We start from the raw sequence: 18,265 nt of genomic DNA on the forward strand, positions 1-18,265 counted from the left end.
GCAAATTAGCACATAATGGGTTAAAAGCATGTTTATGTTGGCATTAAGTACTCTGGCTTCTTTTTCTCTGCAAGGCAAGACAATATTTTGCAAACTTTTTWAAGAATCTCTAATAGACATTATAGTGGCGCCATTCACACTGCTATATAGTAGTTAAGGCTGTGTCAGCACTTCCATTATGAATCCTGTTTTTCAGGGATTTATAACCCAGCCGTAAAAATTTGCTCTGGGCTGAAATTTGGTTTTAGCTCAGGGAGCACATTTTTTCACAGATTAAAAAAAATCAGCATGGCCTTTTTTGAGTTATAGGAGTGTTAAGAAAAAAGCCATGGGAGAGAGAAGTGCAGGAAGAGAAAAGCAGACCATTTTTTCATGAATATAACTCAAAAATAGGTCGAGATAAAAAAAATTAAGGTTGAATCCAGTGTGTTCAGTCTCCCTCTCTCCAAGCCAACAGGACAAGAGTGCTTTATTTTTGTAATGGTAYTTTAAGAGGAAGCGTGTTTTTTTTTCTATATGTTTTATAAGTAGTTCAATTTAATTCTACAGACATTTATTGGATGCTTAATTTCCTCACCTTCCCCCAGCTCACCCCAGAGTTGCTTTGTGGGGTTTGATGGGATTATTCAGCAGTCATGGGTGTTGCAGGGTCTGACCCTGGTTCTGAACGTGTCTCAGCATYGCTGTCGGCACCTGCTCTGGGGCAGCCCGTCCAGCATGGCATCTCTTGCAGAACTTCATGGCACGGAGGTGCAAAGGGCAGAGGAACAGCTTGAGCCACCCCAAAGTGGAGTGGAAGATGAAGAACTGACTTGTTTGACCCCTTGAAGTGTGTGAAGCCTCGGGACCACCCTGTGTTTCTTCCATGGAGCTGCCTGTTGCCACCATGTCTGAGATGCATGGTCTCCTGTTGTTTTTGGAAGAGCAGGGTGTGGGATACCTGATGGTGAACTGACCACATAAACAAGAGACTGGTCCCAAGCTGTGGCATCTAGTGGGATGGGGCTTTCCACCACCAGAGAGCTCTGAAGCTCCACCTAATGCTCCTCTTTGTGTCAGTGGAAACCACACGAACGGTGGGACRGGCTGGGTCTTGAAAGTGGGCTCAGCCTGCATTAATCTGAAGCCATGGGCATATCCACAGAAACTCACACGAAAGGCTGGGATGGGAAAGGCTGGGACCTTCTGTGCCCTGTGCATGGGGCTCAGGTGTCCACAGAGCAGGCTGGGCTGGTGGGGACAGTTTCGCTCTCAACAGCTCAGGCATCACTATTGGAAAAGCAGGACCAGTCGTGGTGAGGTTTCTCATGGCCAGAAATGCCACGGTTTTGCTGCCACCAACATCACAGGGAGCTCAGGTGTGCCGACCCATCCCTACAGCCAGCTCAGGCATGCTCACGGATGGTGTCCAGCACAGCCCCTGGAGAAGCACAATCAGTGGGAACAGCATTTCCTGGAACAGATTCAAATTTCAGGCTCTGCAACTTGCTACTCCAGAATCAAGAAATCCCTAAATAAAGCTCGAAATCTTCCCTTTCATGTTCAGCAGTTGTGCCATGAAGGGGCTTGCCAGCACAACAAAGATGTGACACGTATCAAGCCACGGTGTGGCACACAGCAAAGCAGGATATGGCACACACCAAGCCTGACATGAAAGTAYGAAGCACAAGAAAAACAGGAGGATCACAAAGTCTCAGCAGGCAATGACTGAAAGCTGCTGAGAGCCTCTTCACACCTTGCAGTTCTCACCCTGTACYTTTCAGCCATCCTCTGTCATCAGCACATCCAAAGTTTACATGGGTTTAAATAGATGCTGAAAGAAATAATACAGCTCTTAAAGGGGTTTTAATAATCTCCTTCTGTCTCTCATTATATCTCTGGGTTGATAACAAGGCTGCTTCCTGCTTTACTGTTTTTATTAGTTTGCCCTTTCTTTTGTTCACTTACTCCTTTTGGTCTTTTTCTTTTGTTTTTTTTTTTATTTTCTATCTTTAATGGACTTAATTTCTCATCAGGTTTTTAGAATTGCTGAGATTCCAGGAGAATCTTTTTAATATTTATTTAAATGTGCGGAGAGGGGGTTGGTGTTTTGGTTTTTTTAAACTCCCTTGAGAGAAGAGTCAGATCCTGGTACTTGAATACTTGCAAATTTGATCCTGTGCTGTTATCCCAGCTGTTTATGTTGTATTTACTACAAACATGCTTCTGCTGAATATGAACAAATCCGCAGCAATTTTATCTTAGTTCCCAGAGACTCAAGAAGATGTTTGAATATAATTTTTTGTTTCTTTCTGYTTTGTCCAAAGAAATTTATGGACAAAAGACCTGATACAAAATGCGGTATTTCTGAAGATTACCCTAAGTCATATAAAATAATAAAATGTTCCTATTTTTTGTAAACAGGTCTTGAATAAATTGTTTGTTTTCACATCATGTTTGATTATTGTTTCATATTCTAGATCTTCCTGTTCAAGCACAGTTCAGCTAAACCTCACAATCTTTTTCCCTGGGGTGTCCTCTGTACATTTATAACTTAATTTTAAACATAAATTCCATTTTATTTTGTACAGCATTACACATTAGTGTGAACACAGGGCTTCTTTGATAGATGTAGTTGATGTCATAGCCCCAGAGCCACTTGGAGAGCAGGCTGCTGGTGGGTTGGAGATGCCATCGATGTTTTGGTGGATTGGGGATGCCATCGATGTCTCAGTGGGATCAGGATCCCATTGATGTCTCGGTGGGTAGGGGATGCTATTGATGTTTCCTTTGCAGGCRTTTTCATCACACTCCAGGCAATAAAAATATAACTTTTAGCAGTGATAAACTACACACTGCACTGGGATTTGTTAAACACAGAAAGTTAGATGTGGCTGGTTTGAGTTTTATGCCAGGCAGAGCAGATACTTGAAGACAAGTGCTGTATTCTTACAGGGAATTTCTGGAGATATTGTCACATCACATAGGTTTCTGTGACAAAACAAAACAAAAAAAACACTTTGATCGGCTACTTATGTTTCTCAGTTTTCCTTGAAGACAGTCTGTGTCTCTTGAAAGCTGAGATCAAAGTCTCTGTAAGCTCCCAGATTGCAAGAAAAATTGCAGAAAATTACATAGATTCTTTTTATTTTATTTGAGGTAATGGACAGACAGGGAGAAGGAACAAGGAGAAAATGGAAATGGTTCTGAAAGATAAATGGTTGGAAAACCTCCATATTTGAAAGAACAATCTTGTCTGTTTGGGGTTTTTTGCTTATACTTCGTGTATTTATGGTAGTAAAACATCAATGTTTTACACTGGAAAAAGTAATGATGTTAACATTCTTGTAAGAAGAGATTGCCTCAAATAAAACTTCAGAGGCAGCCGAATGAAAGAAGAAAATAAGGCTAAAATATGAAGCTTAATATTGCCAGGGGGCATCTGGTGTGTCAGTCAGATGAATGAGGTAAGCTGATTTATGCCCTAAAAACTTYAGCCAAGGTGTTCCTGATGGTTTAATAGACTGCTGGCCTCCCACAGATCATTGCTAACTGCAAGGGTGATTTTGCTGAGGTAGAACTACAATCACGTGTGTCTCCACTGCTTGTGAACACTCCACAGGCCCCAGGTTGTTTATTTTTTGCCTTTTCCCTTTCTATTGATTTTGTGTTGTGTTTTCTTTGCCGTCAAAGCAAATAGAGTCAGCAAATGGCCGAGTAATAAATTTGTATTTCCAAGTTGTAGAGAGGATTTGATTTAGCAAATAATTTTTACCATTTGGAGCAGTTTAAAATGAGTTTTCCAGTTGCCTTTGCAGTTATTTTCCCCCTCTTTATGCCATTTTGCTGCATTGTCATGCTCGTTGTCTTTGATTCTCGGAAGGCAATGCTTTAGTGGTGACGATGGGATATTGCCTCATTACAGGCTCCCTTGCCACATGGGTTCCCTTTGTGCCAATTGCTGCTCAGCACTGCATGCTGCAATAGGTCAAGCTGTACTTTTTGCTAGTCATTCTTTTCCTTTCACATGCTTTCCTTCTGTGTAAAGCTCTTAGGGGCAGATTGTGCTCCTGCCTTGGTAATTGTCGCTCTGCTGCTCAGGGGAGCTYTGTGGGGGGATGTGTGGATTTTCTGGATGTGTGGAGCTCCACAGGGACCACTAACCTGCTGGTAGGAGACATAAGGCCAAAGCCATGGGAGATCATCAAAGGCTAAAGTTTGTAACTTCTGAGCTGTAACTCCTGAGGGCCCAATTGCTCCTCCACCTTTTGCATTTCTCCTGTCCGCTCTGTTTAGCTCAGGGGTAGTGCAGAGATTTTGTCTTTTCAGAGCTAACACTTTGACCATTTCAGGCAAACCTGAGCGTGGTGGTGGCAGCCTCTCCCAACCACAGCAACTCTGAAAGCAGCAACACTGCAGACAGGGAGGGCTGAGTACTGCAGGAGTGTTGACCATGTCCCTCCTCCTGTCTGCTCCTGTCTGCCTTCCCATCCCTCCCTGCCCCGGGGGCCCCTGGTATCATCATACTTGGGCACTGGAGCACATAAATCCAGTGTGAGGCACAGAAAAATCAGATGGAGAGCCAGGGCCACATCTCCCTGACCGCTGAAGGAAGATGTGTGGCATGGCACTAGAAAATAATTTCGAGCTTCAGCTTGAAACCATGTCACTCATTGTTTAATTAAACACTGGGATATGTGTGACAGGGCTGGGAGTTAAACTTTGCTGTGTAGTGAGTGTTCTCTGAATGGGTGAATTCCCTTTTTTGGCTGCTGGTCTTTTAACCCAATATGGCCTAGCGAAACTGCAAGGTCTTTTTGATAGGTAAACTCCTCAAATATGTGGTGTAAAGCCAAATGCTGGAGACCTTTGATTGCCCATTAAACTCTTATGTAGGAGTCTCTTTAATTTTCCTATAAATCTGTTTATGCTATGTTGGTTTTGTTCCTAATTATAAATTTGGAACTAAATTCTCTGTCAACAGAGCTTTTTATGCTGGGAACTAAAGCTGGTTGCAAAGTTGGCTTGGGATAACTGTAAAGATCCTAATATCATTTCTTGAAATACAGGTAATTCTGAAATATAACCAAAATGATTATTTAAAAGCACATGTGGGSAAATGGATAATCAATAGACAATATTGCCACAATATCAATATGACCCTGATAGTGTAACTGAGAAGACAATTTTGTGCTGTAGTGACAGCAGCATCCCAACTTCCATTTCCCCTGATGATCATATTTGGGTTGTAATTTACCCCCAGGTTATTAAACTGATGGAAACATTGCACTGGTGCATCCTATAAAGACACTATTTTTCAAATGGAGAGCCAAACTGGAAATACTGGAAGTAAAGGTTTAGCATCTCTGTGTACATGCAAAGAAGCAGCTTCACCTTGTGGGATGCTATTCTCACTGCTGCTCGAGACAGCCCCTTCYCCTCCCAGGGCAGTTTTGCCATGGCTCAGGGACATTTGTTGCTMTGGGTCTCAGGATTCCTCTGCAAAGAATAAAACTGCCTTAAAGAAACTGGTGCTTGGCTGGTTTTTTTTTTTCAGTTTTGCTACCTCAGAAAATATCTTTGGTTTTTCACTTCATTACTTCACAGAAGCTCTGAAGCAAAGACAGAATTTATCAGTGACACCAAGTAGAAATTGGCAGAAGCGAAGGGAGAGATTGTGTGAGCCCTTTTAATACAAAGAACTGTAGTATAAGTTAAGAAGATTATTTTATCTTCAGCTCCTCTGACAGGTCCCCTGTTACATAAGTGTTCTGCTTTTTCCMGTTAGGTATTGCCTAAACGTCAGTCATGGCCATTTCCTGAAATAGGAACACTGAGTTTATTTAATTTGGGGGGTTTAAGTATTTTCCATTTCAGAATAATAAATATATCAGATATAGGATCTYGTCTATGTAAAGGCTACATTCTGGGAATATATAGAAGTATGTTTAGACATATTAAAAACTTCTTAGTCATGATTTTAAGAGTAAAGCTTTGATTTTTCTCCTGACATTGCTACAGCAAACTTTCATGTCAAAAGAAACCCACTGAAGATGTTGATTCATTGGGAAAGGGGTGAAATGTCATACTCCTAACTACATCTTTTCATTTTCCAAGCTCCTCCTAGAGAACTGACAGAAGAAGAAAAGCAACAAGTTCTCCATTCAGAAGAATTCCTGATATTTTTTGACCGCACAATACGTGTAATTGAGCGAGCTTTGGCTGAAGATTCAGACATCTTCTTTGACTAYAGTGGCAGAGACGTAGAAGAGAAAGATGGGTCAGTTTGAGGATTTTTTTTGGTTTCATGAAATAAGTTTTATAAAGATAATTCCAGTAACAGAAGCCYTCATTTTAAACAAAATTTAATATTTTTACAATTAAGAAAAGCTTTAAATCTCTCTGTGAAGGCCTGGRTCACTTTGTCATCCAAAATCATATTGTAAAATAGCTTTGTTCTTTACTGGTCTGAGTTTGGGGTGGGGTGGTTATTTGATGTATTATTCAGCTGGTTTAATTTTTTGTTTCATGTTGGGGATGATATTCAAAATTCTGAACAAATAACTGAAATAGTTAAATGTTTGTATACACATGTACATGTAAATGTGTACATTCCAGTGGTGTATGTGTGTGTGGTTACCATATTTTCACAAATTCCAACTGGGGTTGTTTATATTCTGCTTCTRCCCCAGGTCTGTAGTGGATCCCACTATGCTGTGCATTGTGGGGATGAAAATGATGATATCCCAATGCAATCTGAAGAGCTAAGACRAGAAGTGACAAGTTTTGTTTTCAGCAGTTGATATGAGAGCAAAACTTGGAAATATTTCGGTTGCAACAACCATGTGTCTGTTAAAGCCTCATGGCAATCCAGTAGCTGAATTGCACTGAAATTACTGGAAGTTAACCCAGAGCATCATCCTTGTGGACCAGCTGAGTGCATCAGTGTGGCACTGTTGGACCAGCACTGAGCTTCAGCCTGTCCTTGCAGTGTCAAACAGCATCTGCTGTCTCCATCTCTGGGAGGAGGTGCTGTACTTTTCAAATTTCAGGAGGCAAAAGTAAGAAAGGTTTGGTTTTAGCCTGGAGGTGAAGGCTCAGAAAAGGGAGAGCTGCATGCCAGGGCCATGTTCATCCAGAGAGACAAAGAGAACAGAGATGGCCCAGGGTGACCCAGAAGAGTCAGGAAGGCAGTGAGAAATTAAGAAATGAGGTTTTGTGAAACAGATTTAAAATGTGATCCTTTTTGCATCATTTTCTGCAAGGGAGTCTGGGAGAGGGGTTAAATTGAGGTGGTAGACTTGCCCAGGCTGAGCAGAGATCTGAGAAGTAGTCAAAATTGCACTGCTTTTCACAGCATTAGAGCTCTGGTACCTAAAAATTTGTCACTTTGTTTGAATTCACACAGAGATGTTCAAGCAGGAGCCAACCTTTCCTTTAACCGGCAATTTTATGACGAGCACTGGTCCAAGCATCGTGTTGTCACCTGCATGGACTGGTCTCTKCAGGTAAGATGTAAAGCTGGAAGATGTGTTTCTGTACCACTTCTACGCCTTATAAAACTGAAGGGCAGCCTCTGTTTGCTCTTTCTTATGCAGAGTAGGATGTTAGTTTTTAGATAACAGCAAGTCCCTGTGTGACTGAATGTGCATTTCTCTGTAAAGAAGAGACAATAAAGAAGCTGTCTCTTTTTTTTTTTTAGTATGTTTCTTGGTCTGCAAAATCAAGATGTGTTAAAACCCTAGGTTAACAAACCTACCAAGATAAAGTCTTCACTTTTCCTCCCCCTTTTCATTACTTCAGCACATCAACACTTTTTTAAGGCAAAAGTTTTAAAATTAAACTAACTAAAATTACTTTACTAAGTATGCATAACTATACATAGTACTATATACATTTTTTAAGATAATGGTGCAAAATAAAATTAATTTTCCTAATATACTAAAACTAAAAATGTGAACGTATCTGAACAATTTGAAAAGACTGAAAAGAGGTCTTTCAAAAACTGCTGGGTCCTCCCTTCAAGTGATGGAAGAGGAGACTTTAACTGCCCTGGGGCATGCTAAAGCAGCATGCCTGGAATGTGCCCAGTTTCTGTGCACTGCAAAGCATTATCATTGCAAAATAAAACTGATGATAGACCTGCCTAAGCTCTCCAAAACCAATACAATCACAGCAGCGAAGTACAGAAACCAGGTTAATTAGTTACTCTGTTGGAGAGCTGGGATTAGCACACACACATCATCACAGGTTCTGTTAAATTAATTTGGTTCGTTTCACTCCAGCCCCCCTTGTCCTGTTTCATTGTTGTTAGCCTGTTCCTAGATTCTGGCCTGGAGCAAAGCATCTGGTTTCCCTGGGAAGAGAACCAAGGAGACTCTGCTCCTAAATCCACAGWACAGATACAACAAAACTGCTGTAAGACGGCACAGAGTTCAAAAATGTGAGCACAAGCCAGCGTGCCCACATGACCCCAAACGCATCCTCAGGTGTGCCATGGGGTCTCCAGAGGCCTGGTGTGGGTAGCAAAGGTGCTGCAGATGTAGCTSAGCCCAGTGTTAAGGACAAGCTTTGCCCAGTTTTAGAAGTCGCTGCTCTTTCTGCACCGCATTAGAGCCACACATGAACAGAGCAAGTGCTCAAGGTCAGGTACAYAAATGGTGTGTGCAGGCTGCAAAGAGGGAGTGGGTAAAGGAGCACAGGGACTTTGAATCCGTGCTTCTCTTGTTCCCCTTGAAACAGCAGCAGAGCTGCTTCCATCCCTCTGGGCACTTCTCAGCACTTCCATCCCTCTGGACACTTCAGCTGACTGCACAGAGGACACGGAGAAAGCAGAGAGAAGAGTCAGGGGGTTCCAGTGAGCGTGGCTGGTAGGCTGAGGAGGCCTGGGTGGTGCACAGCAGCAGCTGCAGAGAGTCTTCTTGTAATAGCCAGTTTGCACCCCGTGTGTGAAATGAAGGATTTATACCTTTGCTTTCAGACAAAATATCAGCCTAGCAACAGGTATGCGCTATTGTGATGTGGGTGGCCTTTGAGCACATATGGATTTCCACAGAAATCAAATATAAGCCCGAGGAAACACTTATCTTAGGTTGTTCACTTGTTCAGGGGCTGGAAATTACATGGAATTCTTATCTGATATTTTCCTAACAGGCAGCTCTTACTGTATTCCCAGGGCAGCAAGAAAAAAAGCCGCCTSAGAAGAGCACTGCCAAATGTAATTGTTCAGCCCCTGGGGCTGGAAGGCATGTTCTGCTTCCCACCTCTTTGTTCCAGGGTGGCCCCTCCTGCCTTCCTCTTTGTTAACTCCTCATGCTCAGCTCCCTGGCACCCCAGCAGGGGCTCCTCTGTGTGGGGGATTCTGCAGGCTGCCCTACAGGAGCTCAGGAGTACAGAGCTACCTCCTCTCCTGCCTGCTTTGGGTTGTATCCACGAGACAGGAGCTGGAGCCAGACAGAGGGATTTTCACCTAACCACTAGCTCTGCTGCTCACACATGCTCCAGGACATGACCGTGTCCACTGTGCCAAAGAATAACTTGAATAATCATGGGAACTGCAGAACACATTGCTCAATTTTCTGCGATAAAGCTGCTGCTGCGAAACAGCCTGGAGGCAAATAGAAGCTTAATCAAACAAAGGACATTGATGCATTGATTAAACAAGTTATCCTGTTCCCAGTCACATGTGGAATACAGTCTSAAACATGTGGGATCATTCATACCATTCAAGTTAACCCACTAGCCCCTTGATTCTTTCACAGAGCAACAGGAGAAGGTGGTTAGGGATCTTAGGGAAAGGCCCAACAGACTGAGAGTGAACACAAAGAAAGAGTGATATCACCTCACTCCATCTATGAGAGCTAACTGAGATCACCTAAAGCCAAGAAAACCATGGTSTCAGGGATAGCAATGTGTCTGTCTTGACTCTCAGGCTGCAGCCTTGAATGATGTTTCTCACAGCACCATTTTCATGCTGTTTTCAGCTGCACACATCTGTGTGCCTGGTGAGGACTGAAATAATGKAAATGGAAGTAGACTGAGTGGAATGTTGTAGTGTGCAATACCAGAAAATATTTAGGGTGCTGCACTTTGCTCTGTTTTTTTAAGAGTCTAAAAGCCTCATAATGGTGYTATCCAGCTAGGTATGACCCCAGCATGTGTGTGAACTTCAAACTGTGTTTCCAGTCAAATRCATGAACTGATTGCAACACCTACCAATAGACCAGCAAGATTTCAGTCAATGTTTGTTTGTGGCCAGACACGCTGCTAACCATGCTYGCTAAACTTCCAGGAGCATGAACCAGCCCCAAAGTGCCTCAAAACTGATGCTTTGGACCCTGTCACACACCCTAGCTGGTTGCAGTCACACTGGTGGGAGGGCTTGTCACTCTGCCTGCCCAGGTATCTGCCCCTTCGTGACTGCAGGCTCAGCCACCCAGTGAGTGGTACCCAGCCTGTTCAGCCAAARTGTGATGCCCTGTCAAGATCCTGCTGCACGCTCTGTTTACTTGGAYGTGGGCCAGGGTGGGATGAAAAGGTTCAAAAGAGAGGCTGAGCTCGCTGTTCAGAAGTGGTTGCAAGCTCTGTTGCAGAAGTGAGAGAAGAGAGGGGAGAGATAGATGAGAGCAGTTGAAGGCAGGGCTGGGCAGGTGTATCTCAGGTGTGGGATAATCCACCTCAGCTCTCCCGTCATCCTTGAGGAGGGAGAAGACACGGTTGGTGTCCTGCATCCTCTAAATCCCCTGCAAGAGAATTGGGTGCTAAATTACAAACCATGCCAGCAGCCAGGGTCTGGAGGGATCTGGGTACAGCCTAGTCAGATCTTCTTTAAAACAGGGACAGGGAGGCTATGGGGTCATGTGTTGTTGCTGGTTYTTCCACACACAGGGGTCCAGGCTCATTTGGAGCTATGAGTCTGCTTGGAAAAATCATCAGCTCTTTCATACATTATCCACAGAACTGTACAGAAAGTGGGAAGTAACAGCTGTTGATGGTGGAAGTTACAGCTGTGTGCATTATTTCTTCCAAATGGATTTTGAAGAGCAGAGGGGTTCAAACCCCAATAGTAATGATATAAAGGGTGTTGATTTGATTTTTTTTTTTAATGTTGAAGTGCCTTTGGACGAAATTCGCAGCTCCCAAATGGCAATTTCTTTGTCCTGCTTGTTTTGCATCTTCCAGCTGCACTGTTCTCCTGTGAAGCAGCGGATGATTTGGCAGAAATTTACCTGGAAAAGACAAAAAGTGACAATAATTTGCAGGTATTAAGAAATTTTGAGGGAAAGCATTTCTAGTTTACGAGAGGAGAATGTAGGTCTTGGAGAACTTGAGCTGCTGACTCACAGGTCTGCAGAAGCCACATGCTTTTCGCTGGATGTGCCATAAGATCCACTGCCTTATCCATCCAAATAGTCAAATATTTAAAGGAAAGGACAGAGGTTACCAGAGGTGCCTTGTCAAAACATGTGAGAGTGTACAACTGGGAGTTATTATGTAGATGGARAATAATTGACTGTTRTGTGGACAAATTGTTACTTKTTACAGTGTTTTAAAGTGATACAARGTCATCAAGACAGTGTGAAATTTGGATTTTTCATATMTGATATTATGTATATATAGATATGTATATTTAAACAAATACATATGGGCGTTGCATATCTGCTTCTATACAACAGTGGAAAAKGAGTACACAAGAAAGTGTGGATGTGATTTTAGAGTGCTCTTTGCATCAATCTTACTGAGTCAGTGGAATTCAAGGTCATCCTGTGCTTTACAAGATGACCTCAGCATCTTGCAAAATTGAGCTTCGGTGAAGAAAATGTTTTGTTTGCCATGTGAATCATCAAAAACAGCTTTCAAGTTGATACTGTGCATAAGTGAATAAGAGTGCATAATGAAATAAAAAAAATAATAGTTTTCAGGAATGCTGAAAAAAAATGTGAATTTCAGAATAAAAGCAAGTCAACCCTATGGCCATAGTGTTTTTATTATCAAAACCAATTAAGACAGCTGTTTGTCCCTGAAGAGATGGTTAAGGAAACATGCTAAAATTATACAAGCTTTCCAATTTTTCCTCTTCCTTCCTCTTTCAATCCCTTTATAAATACACTGCTAGTTGACTTTTCTAAGAATTACCTGCAGAAAATAGCATTACCTTTGTTATATAAGAGAATAACTGATAGAGAGCAAGTATCAGGATCTTTAATGATGTCAGGGATGAGTAAAATGTAAAACCAAAATGAAGCAGAATAATGTGATTGAACTAATATGTATTATAATTAAAACCAGATATTGCACATTTAGTSCAGATTATTTCTGTCTCACATGATTTTGTGTAGGTTTTTCCACCATCCATGTTATTTCATTTGCATTTTCTTTTCCTGTCTAGTACCCCGAATTGATGGTTGCATCTTATAACAATAATGAAGATGCTCCACATGAGCCTGATGGGGTAGCCTTGGTTTGGAACATGAAGTTCAAGAAAACCACTCCAGAATATGTGTTCCATTGTCAGGTAAGACTGAGGAAACCACTGATTTTATGCTAGATGAAACAGTTTACCACATGGTGCATCTCCCCACTGCTTATATGGAGAGGTTAAGGTTAAAAATGGGCATTTTTAGTAAAAGTACAAGTGACAGCCCAGTGTTTTTAGAAGGCAACCAGCCTTCTYGAACAAAAGCCTGTCAAGGCTGCATGTCATTCTTTGTCTATTTAAAACAGTCCCTAGGAGATTTAGTTCATAAATCCCTCGCACTTATGAAGTAACTGTGGTGTACCACTTCCTCATCCAGGCAGTAACACATGCTTTCCCACCCACGTTAACTTCCTCGCATCCTCTGCACTCAAGCTGCTTGCCCTTGCCTTGTTTCTGCTCAATATCATGTTTTGCCTTTAAAATAGGTAGTAAACTTTGCATTTTTGGACATGTGTCTGACTTCCAGCTTGATCAAAATGGTCTCGATTACAGGAACTACTCCAGCGATTCCTGTCTGACTGTCCTTTAGGTCAGCAAAATAGTGCTTCACTTCACTCAGTGCTACTTTACAATTATGCTGGTTTAGAAGTCTATGGACAATTCAAAAATAGCTGAGTGTTTTATTTCTGTGTGTTTGTTTACCTCTCTTTTACCACTCCTTCTGTGTGTGAAATGGCACAGCCTCGTACTGACAGAAGTGTTGAACTCACTGACTCTATTTCCATCAAACTGTCCCAACTGTGGAACAGGGCTTGGACCAAATTTCAAACCTCTCCATTAATATTCCTCTGTGGTAATTAAATACAGGACAGTGGTACTCCAAAAGCCATATGGAAAAGTTTCAGCAAGTAAAACTTAACAATCARAGATTAGTAAAATGCAGATAATTCTGTGGTAAAAATTGCTTCTCTTGGAAGGATATGTATTACCTGGYTAATTGTGTAAGCCAAGTGTCATTTTACATTCGAGGACCAAACATCTTTTTGAACTAAGTTTATGTTTGTACTTGGGTACATTATCAGATGTAACATAGTGGGAGGGAGTTGCTGGAATTGAAGTTGCTGCTTCAACCCGATTAAGTAACCTTTAATTCTGGGCACATTTTTCTAATTTGCCATACTGAAAAACAACTTCATAGGGAGTGGAGTTTAGGCCTGCAAATATGCTATACAGATTTATATACACATATATGTGTGTGTGTGTGTAATACATTTGAAATGAGGACTTGTATTTTCCTGSATATCATATTCAGCAGCCAATGTGTTCTTTCAGACTGCTTGAGATCTTAGTTCAGATCCCATGTTCAGATTCTTYTGTGATGTACATGCAGCTTGATGTTTTGAATAAAAATTTCAAGAGAAGAAATGGCATTTCTAGGAAGGATAATCCTTAAACTAGATTGATTGTGCAAGATAATGACCAGATTTAGGGTAGTGCTTCTGAGTACACAAAGTAACAAATTGTTCTATTAATTTAAAGTTCTATGCAGATACACTTAACAAGGGGAGGTATGACTCACTGCATTGAAAGCAGTGAGACAGGCTACACTCTTCTTTAGAAAAACACTCACAGGACAAAGTGGTGGCCAGGGATTTGGTATGCCTGAGCTTCTGTCTAATCCTCACACTTCAGGATACGCCCCTTTTTAGAATTGGAACCTTAAAACCTGTGAATTGAGAGACATGTATGACACTGTGCTAAAGGACAGCTAAAGGACATCAGTTCTGCCCAYGGGAAATATTTATTTTKCTTTMAAAATGACCATAGATAATTTGCATTGTAAGTCCATTATGAATTGGATCTGTCTTTGAACCACCGTTATAGGGCTTTTGATGTGGAATATCTTCTGTGTATCAGATCAGATAGGGATACTCACATGTGATTAAATGGGGAAGCAAATGTATGCAACTTGGTCTCTTGAACACAGGTTTTGTTCTAACTGATTCAGACGGAAAATAAGAAAAAAGCAGTATCTTAGATCAGACATTAACTGGATTTCAGTTCTATAGATTATCATTTTATTCTCCTAATGGAAARAGACTGTATTATTAGTCAGCTCCATATAATTTATAATACCATTTTGCTAGAGAAACWTTCCCTTATTCAGTCYTGATTCASTTATTTCTCTRGGCCTACTGAGAGAGAGGCCCAATTTTGTTTCACAAAATACATGACCTTACAACAGTCCAGCCCAACAGCTAGAAATGAACACACACCTTATTGTTACAGCTAGSTTGCCCAGATACAACAAACACAGTACTTTGAGTGTATTTCCCCAGTAGGCCTCTATTTTTCCTCCCCAAAGACATTCTATGAGAGGGGTCTCAATAAATCCCACAAGATGCTGGCTAATATACCTTTTGTCTTTTGATTTTTGGGACTCAAAGAGTAAGAGACAGGCAAGTTAGCAAGTAGAAACTCATTTCAGGTGTGACTGTCAATGAGMTTTTGAAATTCTGAGAAACCAAATCAATAAATAGGTTTATGAAGGCTTAAAAAATAAAATACTGAAAAACTTCTAAGAAATTCCATCTCTGGAGTTCTGGTAACAAGGATAGAGATAGATCTGTGAAGCATCTCTAGACAGCTAAAGARCTGGCTGGAGTGCAGCAGGTAGAACTTCAGATATCTCTTGTGTACTTTCAGYAAATTCTTGAAGCCAGGACCCTTAATGTTTTTCTGTCTTTTCTGGCATATTATACTTTAAATAAYACCATGGAATTTATTTTCTTTACCTCTTTCTTAGGCTTTTTTTTTAATCTTACATAGGAGAATGTGAAATGCTGAAAGTTGCCAGAACTAAAGGGCTTCACCTAAAGTTGTCTTATCAGCCATGACAGACGATGTAAAAATCTACTGGCAAGGATGTTTTTGCCTAACTCCAGTCATCAAAACATTTGAYTTCAGTCCTCAAATGCTAGGAGTGGTATATTCTGTAAATACAAAATTCTTACCCAAAATTCTTATTCTTAAAGTCATATTAAGTTGTTGGCTCGTTAATACAATTTAAGTGGTCATAAATTTCATATCTCTACAGTATGTTGTGCTACAAATACTGGGTTCAATTTTAGTTAATCTGCATTAAAAGAAAAATTACAGTCAGCCAAACGGACGTGTTTATTAATTAATTCATGTGTACTGCCATGTAATTTATAAGATACTTTCTAAATCAAATAGTCCTGCTGGCTTCTACTTGCACCTCCTATGGATTTTTTTTTCTTCTATGTGTTTTATTTTTGCCCTTCTTTGGGTTTTTATATTTCTGCTTTATGTGCTGACAGTATTTTAGCTGTGACTCTCAGATTTTTTCCTCTGTAGCTCATCATACATTTCTTTACCACAAGGTTAGAAGTAGGAAAACAGGGAAGAATGAGAGATTGGGCAATTTGTTCATTTGTTTTCCTGTGCAAGCAAAAACTGTTGTCTTGAAGCAAAATCAGAATGGGGGGCTGACACCATTTTCCAAAGGAATGAAGGCTCAATGCTTTCCTTAGGTCAGGAGAAATGCAGTTAATACTGCAGAGTGCAGACTGGGAATATCTTTGTAAGGAAGAGTCAGGGATGTCCTCTTCCCCATGCTGAAGCATCACAWACTATTGGTGTAATCCAGTGCATTCCAAAGGCAAGACACACGCCTTTCAGAAGTACTTTATGAGACCCTGCAGATGAGTCATCCCTAGCTGGGTTGGTTTGGCAGTATCCAGAGATGGAATGAATTCCAGAAACAACATGGAAATCACATTGACTCTCCCTCGGTTTGGGAGGATTCTAAGCAGTGGTTCACCCTGCTTCTCTCAGCTTCTGTTGGTTTGTGTTTAGGCAGGGGTGACAAAGGCAGAATAGTGTGGCACAGTTATTGGTGATCTGACTCTGTCAATCCTGTATTGATTTCTGCAATGCACTGAGCTTACTGAAGGTATGCAAACCTTCCCATACCATCGACTGATAAAGTAACACCAACCATATTTCTCACTATTTCTGTCTTTTTCAGAAAGTGCTTATGTGTCCTTGATGTGTTTTTTTCCCTGAACATACAAATAAAAATCTACATTACCCATTAATTATGAGGGTTATTTGTACTACCCGTCATCTCCGCCCATAATCTTTTTGTTCCACAGTGGTCTGATTTAAGCTTTCTAAGCCAGAGTAACCTGAAGAAGTATCTGAAACTTTGCAGCAACCTACCTGGTTCAGTGAGGCAAATGAGAGCTCAGTGTTTGCAGTGGATTGGCGAGTAGATGATAGTCTGAGCTATTACACCCCTCTTTTCAGCAGGGCCTGTTAGCATGTGCACAGCACTGCTCCTTTTTCAGATCTCACAGMTTTTGGGTTAAAGCTGATCTGCACAGACAGAAGTCGCAAGGAAAATAAATAATCAGTGTATCTAAGGGACTTTRGGGTATTACAAACCATTTCCTTTCTTCTGGAACTAAAGAGGGGTTATTAAAGTTGGTTGAGGTATCTGGATCTCAGCCTCAAACATCCATCATTTCAGGAGAGGAGGGGTGGGGGAAGGCAGCTGAAGATAYTAGTTTCATGCAAATAAACCAAATTGAATGTTACTTGCTGATTTGGAGGACTCTGCATTGTGTTTGGAAAGTTTGACAAATTCTTTTTTACTACACTCAATCTAATGATAGCAGGAACAAAAAAAATACTGCATTGACTGTTTTTTAAATTTATTATGGATTGTTTCCTGATCTACTAATTTCTTCCTTGTCATCTATATCTTTTCCAAATGTCTCAAAAGAGCAGTGAGAAGTACAGATCTGACACTTAGARGCAACTCCATTCAGTGTATTTTTAAAGAAGGAGAGCACATATGAAGCAGCTTTTATTTGAGGAAGCAGTAACCATTTAAGAGTTCTTTCAAGGAGTCAGATTGACTTCTAGCATAATCACAAAAGTATTTCAGCAGTATATCACTTTCAATAACTGCAGCTATTTCCATCCTTTTCCTAAAATGCCATGCAGTGAGATTTACTTGGTTGGTTCCATCTCTTTACTAAACTGTCAGGTTTTTTTTTGTGGGATAGGGGATTTGTGTTTTCTATTTTAATTTCAAGAAAAGCTGTCCATGCTTGGAAAATATTGGTGGATTGGGTACAGAAATCAGCTACTCAGCCACACCACAAAATGTTTCATTCTCCCCTAGCTTTTTTGTAGTGGCTTCTATACACTGCCATTAAGTTATGTGTTTGACCACTCTTCATTGCTTATCCTGGTGTGGTCTTTCCCTTTTCAACTAAATGGATGGAGTCATAAATGCGTATCTTAGAATTAGATGCATTGAGGTAAGTGAAAGGCTATATTTAGTGGCTGGTATTGGCCAGAGTTGCCTTATTTTTTTCCTGATTTAGTTCCTTTGTTGYTGTCTGCTCTTTCAAAATCAACATAAATTCCTTCAGATGTGCTTTTTGATCCAGCAGCCTGCCTTCTAAAGGTGCTGAGCGCCCAAATCCACAAGACTTGTGTGTGGAACAGGCTGAGGTAAAAGCATGAATGACTAATATCCTCCTTTTCCTCTTGTCCTTGAGTTTGCTTCTCTGTGGAAGCCAGAYTAGATCTCAGTCCCTTCAGAGTTTCAAAAGAAAAGAGATACTACAAGAAGTGTAGGAAAGTCCWAAAAGTACGGTTGGAATACTTAAAAAAGAAGAAAAAATTCTCTTATAATTATAATGCTGCTGTTCCACAAAAACTTCCTCACTTGTTAGTGCTAAGTTTCAAGCAAGGATTCAGCCCTTCAGAGACACAAAAGAAATGAAAGTCCCTGAACCCCCTGAACTCCCTCTAAGCTTTAGAATCTCC

General features: G+C 40.9%; 1 protein-coding gene across 5 annotated transcripts in view; it reads left to right on the top strand.

Moving 5' to 3' along the window:
- The window catches only part of DYNC1I1 (dynein cytoplasmic 1 intermediate chain 1), a 185,861-nt gene that overhangs the window by 106,759 nt on the left and 60,837 nt on the right, over positions 1-18,265 (top strand). For all 5 annotated transcript variants that reach the window (XM_057370666.1, XM_057370668.1, XM_057370665.1 and 2 more), the window contains exons 8-10: positions 6,097-6,259; positions 7,388-7,487; positions 12,368-12,493. In XM_057370666.1, coding sequence (XP_057226649.1) covers positions 6,097-6,259; positions 7,388-7,487; positions 12,368-12,493 — 389 coding nt within the window. The remainder of the gene's footprint in view (positions 1-6,096; positions 6,260-7,387; positions 7,488-12,367; positions 12,494-18,265) is intronic.

This window comes from Malurus melanocephalus, unplaced genomic scaffold, assembly GCF_030028575.1.
Source record: "Malurus melanocephalus ecotype Western Australia unplaced genomic scaffold, MMel_1.1 scaffold_130, whole genome shotgun sequence".
In the NCBI taxonomy this organism is placed as follows: Eukaryota; Metazoa; Chordata; class Aves; order Passeriformes; family Maluridae; genus Malurus; species Malurus melanocephalus.